Here is an 18,348-nt window from a genome sequence, read left to right as displayed (position 1 = left end):
AATGTTACCTCATAAACCACTAAATTGCCTCCAAAAAATGATTAATAAAAAAAAAAAAAAAACCTGATAAGACCTTTTTCCAAAAATGGGTCATGGGTCACTGAGTCACAATCATCGGGAACTTTTTTATGTTGCCTCAAATGCGCAGTGCTCTCTCTCTCCACCTGAGCGGGTGCGCATTTGAGGTAACAGGTTAGGGACGGCCACACACATCACATTCCCAGAATGATGATTCAGAGCATAGGGTTTTGGGCGGGCAAATTCTTTCCTTTTGGCTATGCTCTGGGTCATCATTCTGGGAACATAACCTATTTTATCATTTTTAAGCCCACCGTACCCGACTTTAGTAACTAAGTGTACCCCATGTAACGTTCCTTGAAGGGGGGGGGAGAAAAACGTAGAGAAATCCAGCACAAAACGGCATCATAACATGGATGGTCACAGGAAACTAGGGTCACAGAAAGCCATACATTTTATGATGCTGTTTTAGGGCACATTCCCACACGGCGTATTTGCTGCGTATTTGCTGCTGCGTATTTTAGTTTCTCTGTTGAAGTCAATGGGTAGGAAAATACACAGCACCAAATACGCAGCAAATATGCCGTGTGGGAACGTACCCTTAAGGGTTTAATAAACCACCTAAAGAGCAAGAACTGATCTGTGCTGGATTTCTCTATGTGTGACCACATCTATGTGCGACCCATTTTTGCCATGTAGCCCTAACCTTATATTGTAACCTTGTTCTTTATACAGTAATAGTCACCGCACACAGATAAACAGTGATCTCAATGCTACCTATCAGTAATAGCGCCCACATATACCATAAGGCTAAGTTCACAGACAGAATGTCCACATGGAGAATCTCCGTGCAGATATTCCGCAAACTGAAGGACACCGATAAAATATGCCGGCACTAGGACTGCACTGGAATGCAGCATCCCATAGACAGCCATGCATTCTGTGCAGACACAGAAAATGGAATTTCCGTGCCAGAAACATCTGTGGATCCGCCGGTGACCCGACCCATTTTGTGCCTCCAGCTGTTGCCACGCCCCTTCCCCTGCCTCACCCGCCCCTGGCCTGCTGAAAATGTTCAGAACGCTGGGGCAGTGGACTACCCCTTTAAGTACGCAGCATAGTCCCCCCCCCCCCCATATTAAGTTGGCAGCACAGTTCCCCCCCACATTAGTTTGGCAGTATAGTTCCCCTATATTAGTTTGGCAGTATAGTTCCCCCACATTAGTTTGGCAGTATAGTTCCCCCCACATTAGGTTTGGCAGTATAGTTCCCCCCAACATTAGTTTGGCAGTATAGTTCCCCCACATTCGCTTGGCAGTATATTCCCCACATTAAGTTGGCAGTGTAGTTCCCCCACCTTAGGTTGGCAGTATAGTTCCCCCACCTTAGGTTGGCAATATAGTTCCCCCCACATTAGGTTGGCAGTATAGTTCCCCCACATTAGGTTGGCAGTATAGTTCCCCACATTAGGTAGGCAGTATAGTTCCCCCACCTTAGGTTGGCAGTATAGTTCCCCCCACCTTAGGTTGGCAGAATAGTTCCCCCACATTAGGCTGGCAGTATATTCCCCCATAGTCATACAGCCTATAACCATATATAGTGTATGGCTGGAGGCTGTATGTCTATGTATTGCCCTGCTTCAGTGCTCCGACCACTGCTCCTCCTGGCTTATAGGCCACAGCAGTAGGTCCCAGGACTGGAGGAGCAGTGGTCGGAGCACTGAAGATGACGTGCTGCTGGCAACTTACCATGCTGGCCAGCGGGCTTCCTCCTGCTCGATGCTCCGTGCCTCCGTTCCTATGGTTACATGCACGGGATGTCAGTGACATCCCGGCGTGCGCTATCTCCCGGCGGCCCCTGCATTTTTAAAGTTAATGCAGGGCCGCAGAAAGTTAATGGGTCATAGGGATGTCCTTAATAGTGGTGGGGGAAATTTATCTGGGGGGGGCAATTGCCCCGTTGCGGCCCCCCCCTACCCCCTCCTGGATCTGCCACTGATACTTACACTACCAATACTGCAAGGGCCATCTTTAAATTTTATTGGACCCTGGGCAAGAAATTTTTTTTGCACTGCCCCCCCCCATTTTTGCCACCCTAGGCAAAAGCTAGTTTTGCCACCCCTTCACTCCCACCTTACTACTGGGGTGACACACTGTAACAAGCCCCCTTCACATGTAATAAGCATACTAATGGGGTGACACTCTGTAACAAACCTTCTCCTCATGTAATCTCTTTACTACTGGGGTGACACACTGTAACAAACCTCCTCCTCACGCAATCTCCTTACTACAGGGGCGACACACTGTAACAAACCTCCTCCTCATGTAATCTGCTTACTACTGGGGTGACACAGTGTACCAAACCTCCTCCTCATGTAATCTCCTTACTACTGGGGTGACACACTGTAACAAATCTACTCCTCATGTAATCTCCTTACTACTGGGGTGACACACTAACAAACCTCCTCCTCATGTAATCTCCTTACTACTGGGGTGACACACTGTAACAAACCTCCTCCTCATGTAATTGCCCTACTACTGGGGTGACACACTGTAACAAACCTCCTCCTCATGTAATCTCCTTACTACTGGGGTGACACACCGTAACAAAACTCCTCATGTAATCTCCTTACATGCACACATAATACATATACGCACATCATACACATACATATACAATACACATCCCCAACCCAAAGCCTCTCCTTCCCTCCAGGAGGTGATTGCTGAAGATCGGGTAGTCTGAGGCTGCCTTGCTTCTGCGCCAGAGTCACGTCAGTAGGAGCTCCCAGCAGCCCCTGGCCTCCTCAGCCCTGCTGGGCCGCACATAGAAGTATAAAAAAAAGTGCTGGCAGCGATCGCCCAGGCCCCGAGTAGTGGAGCGCAGGGATTTACTAGTGGAGCAACGTGGTGACGTCTGATAAGTGGAGCGCAAGCAGCGCTCCTCCAGAATGCTCAGGACAGGGGGAGGATTGTTAGTGCCTTAGGCCCTGAATACTGCATTTTCCACAAATTTGCGGTAAAATCGCAGCAAAAATCGCCACTATTTTGCGCAAAATGGAGTATTGTTAGTAATGCCCTAAAGCTTTTCAGGGGCCCCCTTTTGGATGGGCGCCCTAGGCAATTGCCTAGGATGCCACGCCCTAACGCCGGCCCTGCAAGGGGTATTAACATACTCAGAAGAGATGGGGTTACAAACTTTTGGGGGCATCTGCTCCTATTTCTCCTTGTAAAAATGTAAAATATGGGGGAAAACCAGCATTTTAGTGAAAAAGAAAATTTTATTTACACATCCAACTTTAATGAAAAGTCGTGAAACACCTGTGGGGTGTTAAGGTTCACTATACCCCTTGTTGCATTCCTTGAGGGGTGTAGTTTCCAAAATATATGCCATGTGCATTTTTTGTTTTTGCTGTTCTGGCATCACAGGGGCTTCCTAAATGCGACATGCCCCCAAAAACCATTTTAGCTAAATTTGCTTTCCAAAAGCCAAATGTGACTCGTTCTCTTCTGAGCATTGTAGTGCACCCGCAGAGCACTTGACATCCAAACATGGGGTATATCCATACTCAGAAGAAATGGGGTTACAAATTTAAAAAATTGGGTCTACAAGAACATGCGAGTGTGAAAAATGAAGATTTTGATTTTTCTCCTTCACTTTGCTGCTATTCCTGTGAAACACCTAAAGGGTTAACACACTTACTGAATGTCATTTTGAATACTTTGAGGGGTGCAGTTTTTATAATGGGATAATTTATGGGGTATTTCTAATAAGAAGGCCCTTCAAATCCACTTCAAACCTGAACTGGTCCCTGAAAAATTCTAACTTTGAAAATTTTTAGAAAAATTGGAAAATTGCTGCTGAACTTTGAAGCCCTCAGATGTCATCCAAAATATATGTGAATCAATATATAATTTATTTGGATTGTCTATTTTCCTTAGAAGCAGAGACTTTCAAAGTAAAAAAAAAAATGCAATATTTTCAAATTTTTCATCAAATTTTGGAATTGATACAAGTATCGACGAAAATTTACCACTGACATAAAGTAGCATATGTCACGAAAAAACTTTCAGAGTCAGAATGAAAAGTAAAAGCATCCCAGAGTTATTAATGCTTAAAGTGACAGTGGTCAGATTAGGAAAAAACGCTCTGGTCCTTAAGGTGAAAATGGACTGTGTCCTTAAGGGGTTAAAATATCCACATGAAGAAAGGTGGTGCTCTTTCTTTAGGCGGAACACATTGCAGTCTATTGGGGACGGCAATGTCCACGCGGTCATAGCGCCGACTGATTTAGTCGGCGCTGTCCGCACTCGGGATCCCCGGGCGAAAATTTTCCGTCAGGAGATCCCGCAGTGTGAACCTAGCCTAACGGGAGTACCAATTTAAGTTCACAGAGGATTTTTCGTCTTGTAGACACAGACAATTAAAATTTTTGACTCCTTGTGTTTTCCTTCTTGCCAACAATTTAGCAAATATGGGGAGAGGGGAGTTCTGCACACTTTCTTACCAACAGTAAAAGGAAAGAATGCCCTGGAAGGGAAAGCATTGGACTGTAGGGGCACATGACAGGGGGATTAGGCAGCAAGGAAAGGGTTAATGGGTTAGAGCAGGAGTTTCAAGGAGGAAAGGGAGGAGCTAGGTACAGGGGTCATAAGTAGGTAGGCAGGAAGTTAGGGCCAGTCGGGACACGAGGAGGAACGTGAGCCCGCCCACCCGCCCTTATTTATTGTTGCGGCAGAGGTGGCAGGAGAGAGACCTGGAGGTACAAGTGGATGGCATGGAAGTGATGGGATACAGTGTGGAGGTGGGCTGGGAGCGGTCCCAGCCCGATGGAATATTCTGCAAGGGAACATGGGTTCCCAGGATGGTTGGGGGGCCTCACAAAATGGTGCTCCTGTGCAGGCGCTAACGGCTAGGAGCAAGTGAGGCCCCATTCTAGCTTGGGCTCGGTAACAGTGCCTTCAGGTCCTCCTCCTGTATTAGGGACATGTTAATTGGTTAACTTATGTTAAGAATGTTTTATTCAATGTTATGTATGATGTTCATACAAGGTTGCCTTACAATGTTTTATTGTTATTTATGGTTTGATATTTAATAAAGGGGCTGCTGTGGCCTTGTTACCACCAACACTGTGTCTGTCATGTTTAAGGTAAGGGATTCCGCGTTAAAGGGGGGGTTTTGGGGGGTTGGTGGATGGTAGGCCTTAGCAGCTATAATATCCCCTAGTCATGAGACTGTTCAATACAGTGTCCCCTCTCTCCAAGGGCCCCGTAGCAGTCACATGGTCTGCATTTATATGTACGCCCTGGACACACAGTATTTTGAGCCTCGTTTTCAGTCGTTTTTATGTTTATACAGTTTTATCAGACAGTTTTTGACTTAAGCATGTTTTTTTCAGCTGTTTATGTCTGTTAATATTGTGTATAAAGCAGAAGCATGTTTACATCCTAATGACGGATTCAAGCGGCAGCTGACCACCAAACTGACATTATCATAGATAACTATGGTGATTTCACTTCGGGGACTCTGGATATGCGCTCGGGACTTACTAATGCAGACAAAAAACACACATCCTTATTACACACATGTGGTATTAAGTTCAGTTCTTATTGAATTAAAGCCTAAAAAAATATATATTTATTGCATAGCATGCAGTCTTTAATCACCTGTTCCATGCTGGCCTCTTAGTGAAAATGGGCAGAGCTTTATAGAAGTGCAGCGTATGAATCTTCACAAAAGTGTTTATGTTATCAGTCAGCTTCTCTGTCTCCATTCAAATATAATAGCATAATATGGAGGAACAAATCATAATCAGACAAAATACAAGATGCATGAATAAAACTGTAACAAATAATATGATTATGTATAACTATATTAGAATATTATTAGCTTCTACTCATCTAGACATATTGACATGGGAACAATAAGGGAGCTTAAGAATGTGACCTTCATTAGTAACACATCTAAGGATAGGTTCACCCGGCATTACTGCTTCCGTCAGACACATCCGTCAGCATTGTATACTGTAACAGAGAGCAGCTGATGCCATTCATTTTAATGACCTGAATGGAGTCACCTTGTTCGTTGCGGGCAGTTTTAGGGTGGGGTCACTAAGTCGAATATAAAGTCATGGTTGTAAATATTGGCTACCCTGAAAATTTTCAAGAAAATGAAGTATTTCTCACAGAAAAGGATTGCAGTAACATGTTTTGCTATACACATGTATATTCCCTTTGTGCGTATTGGAACTAAACTAAAAAAGGGAGGAAAAAAGCAAATTGGACATAAATGTCACACCAAACTCCAAAAATGGGCTGGACAAAATTATTGGCACCCTTTTAAAACTGTGGAAAATTAAGATTGTTTCAAGCATGTGATGCTCCTTTAGGGGTACTCCGGTGCTTACACATCTTGTCCCCTATCCAAAGGATAGGGGATAAGATGCCTGATCATGGGAGTCCCGCAGCTGGGGACGCCCGTGATCATGCACGCAGCACCCCGTTTGTAATTAGTACCCGGAGCGGCCTTGTGGTCGACCGTAATCAGACCCGGAGCAAACACGCTCCGGGGACTGATTACAAACGGGGTGCCGCGTGCGTGATCACGGGCGTCCCCAGCTGCGGGACTCCCGCGATCAGGCATCTTATCCCCTATTCTTTGGATAGGGGATAAGATGTTTAAGCACCGAAGTACCCCTTTAAACTCACCTGGGGCAAGTAACAGGTGTGGACAATATAAAAATCCCATCTGAAAGCAGATAAAAGGAGAGAAGTTCACTTAGTCTTTGCATTGTGTTTCTGTGTGTGCCACACTAAGCATGGACAACAGAAATAGGAGAAGAGAACTGTCTGAGGACTCGAGAACCAAATTTGTGGAAAAATATCAACAATCTCAAGGTTACAAGTCCATCTCCGGAGATCTATATTTGCCTTTGTCCACAGTGCACAACATTATCAAGAAGTTCGCAACCCATGGCACTGTAGCTAATCTCCCTGGGCGTGGATGGAAGAGAAAATTGATGAAAGGTGTCACTGCAGGATAGTCTGGATGGTGGATAAGCAGCCCCAAACAAATTCCAAACATATTCAAGCTGTCCTGCAGGCTCAGGAAGCATCAGTGTCAGTGCGAACTATCCATTGACATTTAAAGGAAATGAAACACTATGGCAGGAGACCCAGGAGGACCCCACTGCTGACACAGAGACATAAAAAAATAGACTACATTTTGCCAAAATGAACTTGAGTAAGCCAAAATCCTTCTGGGAAAACGGCTTGCGGACAGATGTGAACAAGCTAGAGCTTTTTTTCTGTTTACCAAAAACGAAAGGAGGCCTACAAAGAAAAGAACACAGTACCTACAGTGAAATATGGGGGAGGTTCAATGATTTTTTGGGGTTGTTTTGCTGCCTCTGGCACTGGGTGCCTTGAATGTGTGCAAAGCATCATGATATCTGAGGATTACCAATGGATTTTGGGTCGCACTGTACAGCCCAGTGTCAGAAAGCTGGGTTTGCGTCCGAGAACTTGGATCTTCCAGCAGGACAAGGAAGACAGGAAGTAACCGCCCCCCCCTGCGATTGGTCAGTTAGCTAACCGAAGAATCGCAGGGGATAGGAGGAGATGGCAGGCTTGCCACCTCGCTCCTATACTTCAGCATGGTCCTGGCTGTCTGTGACAACCGGGATCACGCAAAATTACCGGGCGGTCAGGTCCCAGAGTCCCGATCAGCCCGGTATCGCCGCAGATCGCAGGGGTGATTTCCCTCGCGATTTGCAACGATCGCCGATATGGAGGGCCTACATGGCCCCCTCGGCATTTGCCCTGGATGCCTGCTGAAGCATTTCAGCAGGCATCCGCTTCCGATCTCTGCCCGGCAGGGACCGGAAACCGCCCAGGGTGCCAGGACGTCCCCTGACGTCCTGGGTCCTTAAGGGGTTAAAATTGCTTTTGGGAAAAGGTGCCCTTCCAATAAGAGAGACCTGGAGCAGTTTGCAAAGGAAGAGTGGTCCAACATTCCAGCTGAGAGGTGTAAGAAGCTTATTGATGGTTATAGGATGCGACTGATTTCAGTTATTTTTTCCAAAGGGTGTGCAACCAAATATTAAATTATTGGTGCCAATAATTTTGTCCAGCCCATGTTTGGAGCTTGGTGTGACATTATGTCCAATTTGCTTTTTCTCCCTTCTTTTTTTTGTTTACTTCCAATACACACAAAAGGAATAAACATGTGTATAGCAAAACATGTGTTACTGCAATCCTTTTCTGTGAAAAATACTTAATTTTCCAGAAAAATTGCAGGGGTGCCAACATTTATGGCCATAACTGTATGTGAACCCAACCTTACAGTGCTTTGTTCCCTTCTCCAAGCACACAAAAGAAAAGAATATGCATATTGGGGCAAGTAGAGCCAGGAGAAATAGTTTGGCAGACAGCCATTACATCATTACATGTTTATGGCATTGTAGAGGTCTCAGAGGTGGGATGTTAACCTCTTAAAGTAGTCCAGTGTTGAAAACGTATCCCCTATCCTAAGGATAGGGGGATAAGTTTTGGATCGCGGGGGCTACGACTGCTGGGGCCCCCTGCGATCTCCTGTACGGGACCCTGATAGCCCGCAGGAAGGGGGCATGTTGACCACTGCACAATGCGGCGGCTGACACACCCCCTCGATAAAACTCTATGGCAGAGCCGAAGCACTGCCTTCGGTAATCTCCGGCTCTGCCATAGCACTGTATTGAGGGGGTGTCGGCCGCTACTTCGTGCGGTGGTCAACATGCCCCCTTCCCGCGGGCTGCCAGGGCCCTGTACAGATCGCCGGGGGCCCCAGCGGTTGGACCCCCGCGATCTGAAACTTATCCCCTATCCTTAGGATAGGGGATAGGTTTTTCAGGACTGGACTACTCTTAAGGACACAGGCAATTTTCCTTTTTTACTCCTTGCCTTTTAAGGCTCCTTTCACACTATAGTGTTGCTCTGTTACAAAGACCCGTTACAATGTCCCGTTAAGAAAACCCTTAAAAATTACGGTTAAAAAAATCCCATTCATGTCTATGGGATTTTTTTTCATTATCCGATCCCACTAGTTATTAATAACGGACGTTATTTGCGACGTTTTTTCTCCCGTCACAAATAAAGTCCGTTATTCATAACGGGTGAGAACGGATAGTTAAAAAATCCCATAGACATGAATGGGATTTTTTAACGCCCGTTTTCAAGGGTTCCCTTAACGGGACATTGTAAAGTGTCTTTGTAACAAATCAACAATATAGTGTGAAAGGAGCCCAAGAGACAGACCCATATGAGGGCTTGTTTTTGCGAGACCAATTAGACTTTATAATGACACCTTCCATTTTACTATAAAATGTACTGCACAACAAAAAATGTAATTTGAGGTGGAACATTTCTTGTTTATCCATATGCAAGGCTGTATAAGGGCAATTTTTTGGCACAATGTAATTTTTATCAGTTTTGGGTTTATGTAACTTCACTCACTTATTCCATTTTTATTCTAGGATGTGATGTAACCAAAAATCCGTAATTTGGGGCTTTTTTTTTATGTTTACACACTGTTCACTGTACAGGGTCATTTACCCTATATTTTAATAGTTCAGGCATTTCCACAGCGGAGATATGTTTTTGATATATATATATACTAGCTGAGTACCTCCTATCCCGACCTCCTATGTCCACCTCCTATCCCGTCCTCATACCCCGACCTCCTATCCCGTCCTCCTATCCCGACCATCCTGTCCTCCTATCCCCACCTCCTATCTTGACCTCCTATCCCGTCCTCCTATCCCATCCTTCTATCCCGTCCTCCCATCTCAACCTCCTATCTCGACCTCCTATCCCAGCCTCCTATCCCGACCTATCTTGACCTCCTATCCCGACCATCCCGTCCTCCTATCTCGACCTCCCATCCCGTCCTCATATCCCGACCTGTAATATGTGTACCAGGTATTGAAATATCTCCAGCCGTACAGAAGTTATGTGAGAACATACATTTCCCATTGATTTGCATGGGACTTTAAACAAAAACCCTGACCCTCACAAATGGGGGTAGTTAAGGGTTAAATTAACTATCCTATTGGAAGTTATGCAGTAACATATATTTTCCATAGACTTGTATGGGACTTTAAACATAAACCCCACCCCTGGCAAATGGGGGTGAGTAAGGGTTAAATCACCTATCCTATGTTTGTTGTTGACATATAAGTAACATGTGTGCCAAGTTTCATTTTAATATCTTTAGCCATTTGGAAGTTTTTGTGGAACATACATACACACACACACACACACGTTGAGTTTTATATATACACTATATATATAGATATATATACAGTGATCCCCCGACTTATGATGGCCCCGACATATGATCATTTCAACATATGATGGCCTCTCAGAGTCCATCGTATGTTGAAGGCAGCCTCGACATATGATGCTGCTGTGTGTCGGGGCCATCGTACAAACAGCTATCTGACAGCGCTGACAACTTCAGCAACTGACAGATAGTTGTTTAATGTGCCCCATGTGCCCCGTTCTGCCTCCTGTTCCTCACATGCTGTCCTACTAACTCACGCAGGATTCCACTGTGAGCTCCCCCCAACCCCCCCCAGTGCAGCCATAGCCAATAGCCTGGAGCATCTTGCTGCAGGCATCCAATGGGCTGCTGGCTGCCCTCCCCTTCCTTTCCTATAGAGCTGTAGTCGGCAGGATCATAATGGAGGACATTCTGTTCCCCCCTGAAGGTATTTAAAGAACTGTAGAGTACTGTATGCGATGTCACACATCACATACAATACATACACACACTATACACCCCATACATCAATGTTTCCCTATCAGTGTGCCTCCAGCTGTTGCCAAACTATAACTCCCAGCATGCCCAGACAGTCAATGGCTGTACATGCATGCTGGGAGTTGTAGTTGTGCAACAGCTGGAGGCACCCTGGTTTGTTAAACACTCCCCATACACTCCACATACAATGGTCATCCCAGAACCAATTAGCAGTTTCCCATAGAGATATGTATTCAACATACAATGGTTCCGAGACCCCAGAACCAATTACTATTTTTACATAGACATATGTACTCGACATATGATGGTTTCAACATATGATGGTTCTCCTGGAACCAATTAATATCATATGTTGAGGGACCACTGTACTAGCTTTTGCCCGTTTTTTCCTTCCTAATCCTTGTTGGGGAGGAAAATAAACAAAGGAGGAAACTTTTGACTTCATATCCCATCCTCATATATTGTTGTCATATCCCAACCCCACATCCCGTCCTCCTATCTCGACCTCCCATCCTCATATCCCGACCTAATATCCCGACCCATAATATGTGTACCAGGTATTGAAATAGCTCCAGCCGCACGGAAGTTATGTGGGAACATACATTTCCCATTGATTTGCATGGGACTTTAAACATAAGCCCCGCCCCTGGTAAATGGGGGTGAGTAAGGGTTAAATCACCTATCCTATGTTTGTTGTTGACATATAAGTAACATGTGTGCCAAGTTTCATGTTAATATCTTTAGCCGTTTGAAAGTTTTTGTGGAACATACACACATACATACACACACACACGTTGAGTTTTATATATATAGATATATATAATTTATTTTTATCTATCTTTTTAAATTAGTAAAATGGGAAAAAGTGGTCATTGGAATTGTTATTGGGATAGGGGCTAAATCACTTTTTTTTTTTTTTTACTTTATATTACTTTTTCTTTTTCACATTTGTCAAGTCCCTACAGGGGACTACTTATAGCAATCTATTAATTGCTATTACTTTTCAGTGCTATGTATTGGCATAGCACTGATCGTTGTTATTTACGATACATTTGTATAGGCTGCCAGAAGGCAGACTATACAGATTGATCCTGGAAGAGCAGCGTGGAGAATGTAAGGAGACTTTCGTCTGCCATCTTGATTAATTGGACCCCCACAATTGTGCTGTGGGTGGTCCAATGAGTCCCTGTGCCCCATGGAGACTTAAGATGCCGTGATCAATATTGTTACAGCATGATTGCTGATGTCCACCATTATCCATAAGGTCCCAGTAACTGGCTTATTCCAATCCCCTTGTCGCTATGCGCTCATTACCAGGCCATCCACTCTAGGGACATGTCAGCAGGTTTTAGGATATAGACTAAGGGTATGGCTGTATAGGGCTTTTGTCCCTGAATCAATACATACCTCTCATTACTTAAAGGGGTATTCAAGGAAAAAACTTTTTTTTTTATAAATCAACTGGCTCCAGAAAGTTAAACAGATTTGTAAATGACTTCTATTAAAAAATCTTAATCCTTTCAGTACTTATGACCTTCTGAATTTAAGGTTGTTCTTTTCTGTGCTCTCTGATGACACCTGTCTCGGGAAACGCCCAATTTAGAACAAATCCCCATAGCAAACCTCTTCTAAACTGGGCGTTTCCCAAGACAGGTGTCATCAGAGAGCACTTAGACTGAAAAGAACAACCTTAACTTCAGAAGGTCATAAGTACTGAAAGGATTAAGATTTTTTAATAGAAGTAATTTACAAATCTGTTTAACTTTCTGGAGCCAGTTGATATATATATATATATATATATATATAAAATCAGCATAAAAAAATATATGCAAATTAGGCTTTGGCTGGGCAATCCCCTCAGCTGCTAAACTCCCGCAGAGTTTGGCTTCTTCACCAGTTAGTCACTTCTCTCTGTGCACTGGTCACCACCTCTACTGCCCTGAATGAAAAAGCCACTAGGCTGTACTCTAATTCCTTTCTCTCCTCTGTAATCTAGCAGTTGTCTCTGGGACATGTCAATTTTTTTATTTTGTTTTTGTTAATGACAGGGACATTTTAACAATAATGGATGAGAAAGGATGGTGTTTCGGAAATAGAGCATAAAAAGATCTAGCTGAAAACTCAAGCTGATTCCTTGTCAGATCCATTGCATATCTCTTTGGCCCAAAAGTATAGCAATGTGGCATATTAGAAAAGAAACAGTTCATAGTCAATAATTTATTATGCAGCAGGACCTTTCCTTTTACACAGTAAGAGGGTGTCCTAGCATAGATTCCTGGATCTCAATGATGTGAACCATCTTCCTCGTTCCAAAGTCAATGTCATTCCTACCTTTACAGTGGCTTAAATTAACATTAAAATAAAACAAATTAGTATTGGATTATATACAAGAATGTTATAATAAAACCATAATAAATCTAATTTGGGTTGTGATAATTTGATACATATCAGTGGCATTTACATGTAGATTATATGAAAACAGTTAGGAATGTGAATAGTGTCCATGTCATACAGGTAAATATTTGTACTTATATACTAGGTTATTTTAATGCATGAGAACAAGGTTTATGGCTGCATTGTGCCCATACCCTAGAAACCGGGTGCACTAAGATGTCAGACTACAATGTGTGCCCAGACAATCTCTATACACTTTCTTTACAGACATAGGTACAGATACAAACAAGAGAATGATAACCGTTAGAGATGGAATGAGGGGATCAGTAGCTGGGTAAGGATTTTTATTCTGTAATAAATAGGTTCTATATAAATGACAGCACACACACAACTCATCAGTACCTTAAGACACTGAATTGTCCCTGTTACTGGTAAAATACTCTGAACTCTTGTGTGTCCTCTTAAAAGAAAACAACTAAAATATCTTACATATGTACAGCCTATAGGTATAAACACATGATCATATAATTTATGAAGTTTATATGTACACTGGCCAGTCCAGTGGTGTAAAGGCGTTTCCCCTTCCTTGACTTGATTTTGATGTATGGCTTTAAAGATCCTACTAAGTAAACCAGAATGTCTTTGCAAATAGGCAGGAACTGGACTGAACTGTGTAATTTCTGAAGTCTAAGCACAGTTCCATATCCTAAAACCACCAAAAAGAAAGATCCAATCTTAAACTTTCTAAGAAATCCTAACAAGTTATTTACAACTTTAAAGAATCAGTTGTGCTTGCTTCAGAAACATAAGTCAACAAATATGCAACCTGAGGATGGGATTGAGAAAATCTATATGTTAGTGCTTCATATACACAATCCTTCATTTCCAATGCAAAGAGATTGCTTTGTTACCTAGAACAGACCCGAGGGGATGGGGCAAAAAATTAGGATTTCACAGTTAAAGTCAATGATAAAGTGCTACGACAGTTCAAAGCCTGTGTTCATGCTTATAGCATAGCGGAGCTTCTCCCGCAGGATCACTTTCTTGCTGTAGTTGGGAAGTTTAAGGAGGTTAAAACAAGTAGAAGAGGTGGGAAGGCGGCCCCCAGGTTCTCTTTTCCTAATGGTAAAGAAGCCACGTAGAACACTACCCAAGGTGTCTCCTGTATCCTGAGAAAAGACAGTGAAAAGCATTGTTAGAAAGCAAGGGTTTGGATGTAGTTAGGGTGAGTATAAGGCTTTGTTCTCACGGTGTTCATGTGAGCTGGAAAAATTTCCTGACATTTGCGTTGAAATATATAATCTTATCTGGCAATGCTAATGACAAACATACTGTTAGAGGATGGTCATGTGGTACTGAAATGCTGCAATTGAAATTTGTTGCCGATTGTCCCTCTTAGCTTCAGTAGGAAGGTGAAAAGATCCACAGCAAATCTGCAGCATTTCAATACTACCCTATGAACACACTGTTACAAAGTTATTGATGTTGGTTTTATATATATATATATATATATATATATATATATATATTTATGTTAATAAGGGTCTCACCTGGTCATCTGATACCTCCACACAACGAATGGAGAATGGTGGCTTGAGGTAGGCAAACCCTAATAAAGGAGGCCGAGAGCAGGAAGTAACAAACTGAAAGCAAAAGAAAAAACATTGAAGAAAGCTTTTATTGCCACCTTTTTTGGGTATATATAATTTATCATTGTTAATTTTGTGGATGGGGGAAGGGGAAAAATGGGAGAAGGGGGGGGGGGGGGGGGGGGGGGGGAAGGGTGAGACTCTGCAATTGCACTATTGGTTTTTGCAGTTCTTTTCTACGTCCGGTGCCATGCAGTCTAAATTATGTGTTAGCTTGGTATCTTTGTTTTTTTTTTTGTTTTTTTTTCTTAACTGCATGTAAAAGGAAAAGTATTTTTCAATAAAAAAAATTTTTTTTTCATCCAGCTAGGAGGTGCGACATTTTCATTGCTGTTATAATGCTTTGGAATACCGTATTTATCGGCGTATAACACGCACTTTTTAGGCTAAAATTTTTAGCCTAAAGTCTGTGTGCGTGTTATACGCCGATACACCCCCAGGAAAGGCAGGGGGAGAGAGAGGCCGTCGCTGCCCGCTTCTCTCCCCCTGCCTTTCCTGGGGTCTAGAGCGCTGCTGTCGGCCCTTTTCACCCCCTGGTTATCGGCGCCGCTGCCCGTTCTGTCCCCCTGACTATCGGTGTCGGCGCCGATAGCCAGGGAGAGAGAAGCGCCGCCGACAGCCAGGGGGAGAGAAGGGGCAGCAGCACCCATTGCCGGCGCCGCTGCCCCGTTGCCTCCCCCGTCCCCGGTGGCATAATTACCTGAGTCGGGTCCGCGCTGCTCCAGGCCTCCGTCGTTGCTATGCGCTGAACGGCGCGGCGCATGACGTCAGAGCGCCGCGCCGTGCATAGAAACGACGCTGGTCCCCAGCGTCGTTGCTATGCACAGCGCGGCGCTCTGACGTCATGCGCCGCGCCGTTCAGCGCATAGCAACAACGGAGGCCTGGAGCAGTGGAGCAGCGCGGACCCGACTCAGGTAATTATGCCACCGGGGATGGGGGGAGGCAACGGGGCAGCGGCGCCGGCAATGGGTGCCGCTGCCCCTTCTCTCCCCCTGGCTGTCGGCGCCGCTTCTCTCCCCCTGGCTATCGGCGCCGGCACCGATAGTCAGGGGGACAGAACGGGCAGCGGCGCCGATAACCAGGGGGTGAAAAGGGCCGACAGCAGCGCTCTAGACCCCAGGAAAGGCAGGGGGAGAGAAGTGGGCAGCGACGGCCTCTCTCCCCCTGCCTTTCCTGGGGGTATATCGGGGTATACACGCGCACACACGCACCCTCATTTTATCATGGATATTTGGGTAAAAAACTTTTTTTACCCAAATATCCTTGGTAAAATGAGGGTGCGTGTTATAGGCCAGTGCGTGGTATACCCCGATAAATACGGTATTTAGTATTCCAAAGAATTACTGCATGTTAGTGGTAAAGGGGTACTCCGGAAAAAAATACATTATTTTCAAGGCAGCTGGTGGCAGTAAAGTTAAACAGATTTGTAAATGACTTCTATATAAAAATATTAATCCTTCCAGTACTTATCAGATGATGTAAGCTCCACAGGAAGTTCTGAAGTTCTTTCCAGTCTGACCTCAGTGCTCTCTGCTGACACCTCTGTCCATATCAGGAACTGTGCAGAGCAGGAGAAATTTGCTATGGGGATTTGTTCCTACTCTGGACAGTTCCTGACATTGACAGAGGTGTCAGCAGAGAGCACTGTGGTCAGGCAGAAAAGAACTATACAACTTTCTCTGTAGCATACAGCAGCTGACAAGTACTGGAAAGATTAAGATTTTTAAATAGAAGTAATATTACAAATCTGTTGATTTGGCACCTGTTGATTTAAAGCCTTTCAGTACTTATCAGCTGCTGTGTGCTTCAAGAAAGTTATGTAGTCTTTCCAATCAGAGAGTTTGCTACAAAAGGTGGCAGCAGGGAGCAACATGTCTGACTGGAAAGACTACATAATTCTACCAGAGTATACAGCAGTTTATAAGTACTGGAAGTCTTGAGTTTTTTTTCAACAGTAATAGTATGTGTAATTTACAAACCTGTATAACATTTTTTTTTCTCCATAATACCTTTACCGTCTATTACCACGTACAGGAAGGAGAAAAGGAAGTTCCGGCTCCCAAGGCTGGATAAAAAATTCAGGTTTATTTCTTCATATTAAAATCCAGTGCTTGAGCAAACAATAAAACCAATGAAAAGGAGAACAACACCAAACGCTTCTCCTTTTCATTGGTTATTTTGTTTGCTCAAGCACTGGATTTTAATATGAAGAAATAAACTTGAATTTTTTATCCAGCCTTGGGAGCCGGAACTTCCTTTTCTCCTTCCTGATTGCTTCACCTGAGGACTTGGCCTCAGAGACCATCCGAAGCTCCCGCTGGTGCAGGTGTATTGTGCTACTTTCCATATACCTTGGAGACTACTGGGTGAGCTGATATCCATCTTTTTTTCTATTGTTATTACCACGTACAGTATTCTGCGCATATCTAAAGCAGATTTAAAGCTGTGTTCTGTCATGAAGTTTACATTGAACTCTGCAGCTTCAAATCCTGCCATGGAAGCCCATCTGCAACTGAAAATGTCACAGGGCACCAACAGTCCAATTCCTTAGATGCCACGGCTGGCTCTGACCACAGCGGGAATCACAGGTAACCCCAATCCCTGCCAGAACTGCTACATGTCAGGAAGATGTTACAGCTGGCACCCACTGCTGATGGTATGGGCACAGCTCCTGTGTCATCCACTTGGTAAATGATAATATTCCATTGATTTAGGAGGTAACACTTGTAGCTGGACATAGGCTGTATGTTATAGCTGACTTTTGCTGCTGATGCAATATGTAAAATGCCTGTGCTTATTCCATCCACTAGCCATAGCATTATATTATAACACTACTACTACTATTAGGGAAAAGGGTGCATTGTCTTTCAGAAAGTAGTTAAAAATAATGTTACCTTGAGAAACATGGCTTTTTCCTCTGAAGTGAAATCATTTGCAAGAATATCCCACAGCCAGACAATAACCCGATGACTGCCATGAAAACCTCCATAATACACAGTGTGCTTTCTGTTAAACAACAATTAACATTCTTTGTTCTCATTTCTTAAGTTAAAATATAACAAGAAAAATGTATAGTGGTTTGTCTGACCACACAATAAAAAAACATGCACAATCTCTGCTGCATAAAGAAAAAATATGTCTCTAGTGCCATCTAATGGTGATTAAGGCAATGTAAGTCACTTACCTCTGGCACTGCTAGAAGAAAACAAATAATTGGACAGGACAGTGTTCAGTCTGTTCACTTCTTGTCTCCCACTGGAATAGTTTAATGTCTATGGCTGGCATCATACTGCAAGTGCCTTTGTGTAGACTTATCTCTATTGTACATGCTATATTACACTGGTTTGCCTGCCTGCATTTCTACACATATATGTATACTGATAGAATTACTGGTAGTGAACATTGATGCATTCATCCTGGTAAGAAAAATTGATTTTTTTATGCTTACTGTTAAATCTCTTTCTTGGAGGATCCACTGGGAGACACAGA

At 43.7% G+C, this 18,348-nt stretch overlaps 2 protein-coding genes across 2 annotated transcripts in view; one reads left to right on the top strand and one right to left on the bottom strand.

The window, feature by feature from the left end:
• The window catches only part of KCTD10 (potassium channel tetramerization domain containing 10), a 98,280-nt gene that overhangs the window by 8,734 nt on the left and 71,198 nt on the right, over positions 1-18,348 (top strand). The gene's annotated exons all lie outside the window — the stretch shown is intronic.
• Positions 13,047-18,348, bottom strand: part of UBE3B (ubiquitin protein ligase E3B) — a 60,232-nt gene continuing 54,930 nt past the window's right edge. Inside the window, exons 26-28 of the mRNA XM_056528846.1 lie at positions 17,754-17,865; positions 14,760-14,852; positions 13,047-14,378 (exon numbers count right to left, since the gene is read on the bottom strand). Of these exons, the coding sequence (XP_056384821.1) occupies positions 14,187-14,378; positions 14,760-14,852; positions 17,754-17,865 (397 nt within the window). The 3' untranslated portion in view covers positions 13,047-14,186. The remainder of the gene's footprint in view (positions 14,379-14,759; positions 14,853-17,753; positions 17,866-18,348) is intronic.

Source organism: Hyla sarda, chromosome 1, assembly GCF_029499605.1.
Source record: "Hyla sarda isolate aHylSar1 chromosome 1, aHylSar1.hap1, whole genome shotgun sequence".
Taxonomy (NCBI): Eukaryota; Metazoa; Chordata; class Amphibia; order Anura; family Hylidae; genus Hyla; species Hyla sarda.
The sequence above is the reverse complement of the archived record's forward strand: the minus strand, read 5'-3'. Positions and strand labels throughout refer to the sequence as shown.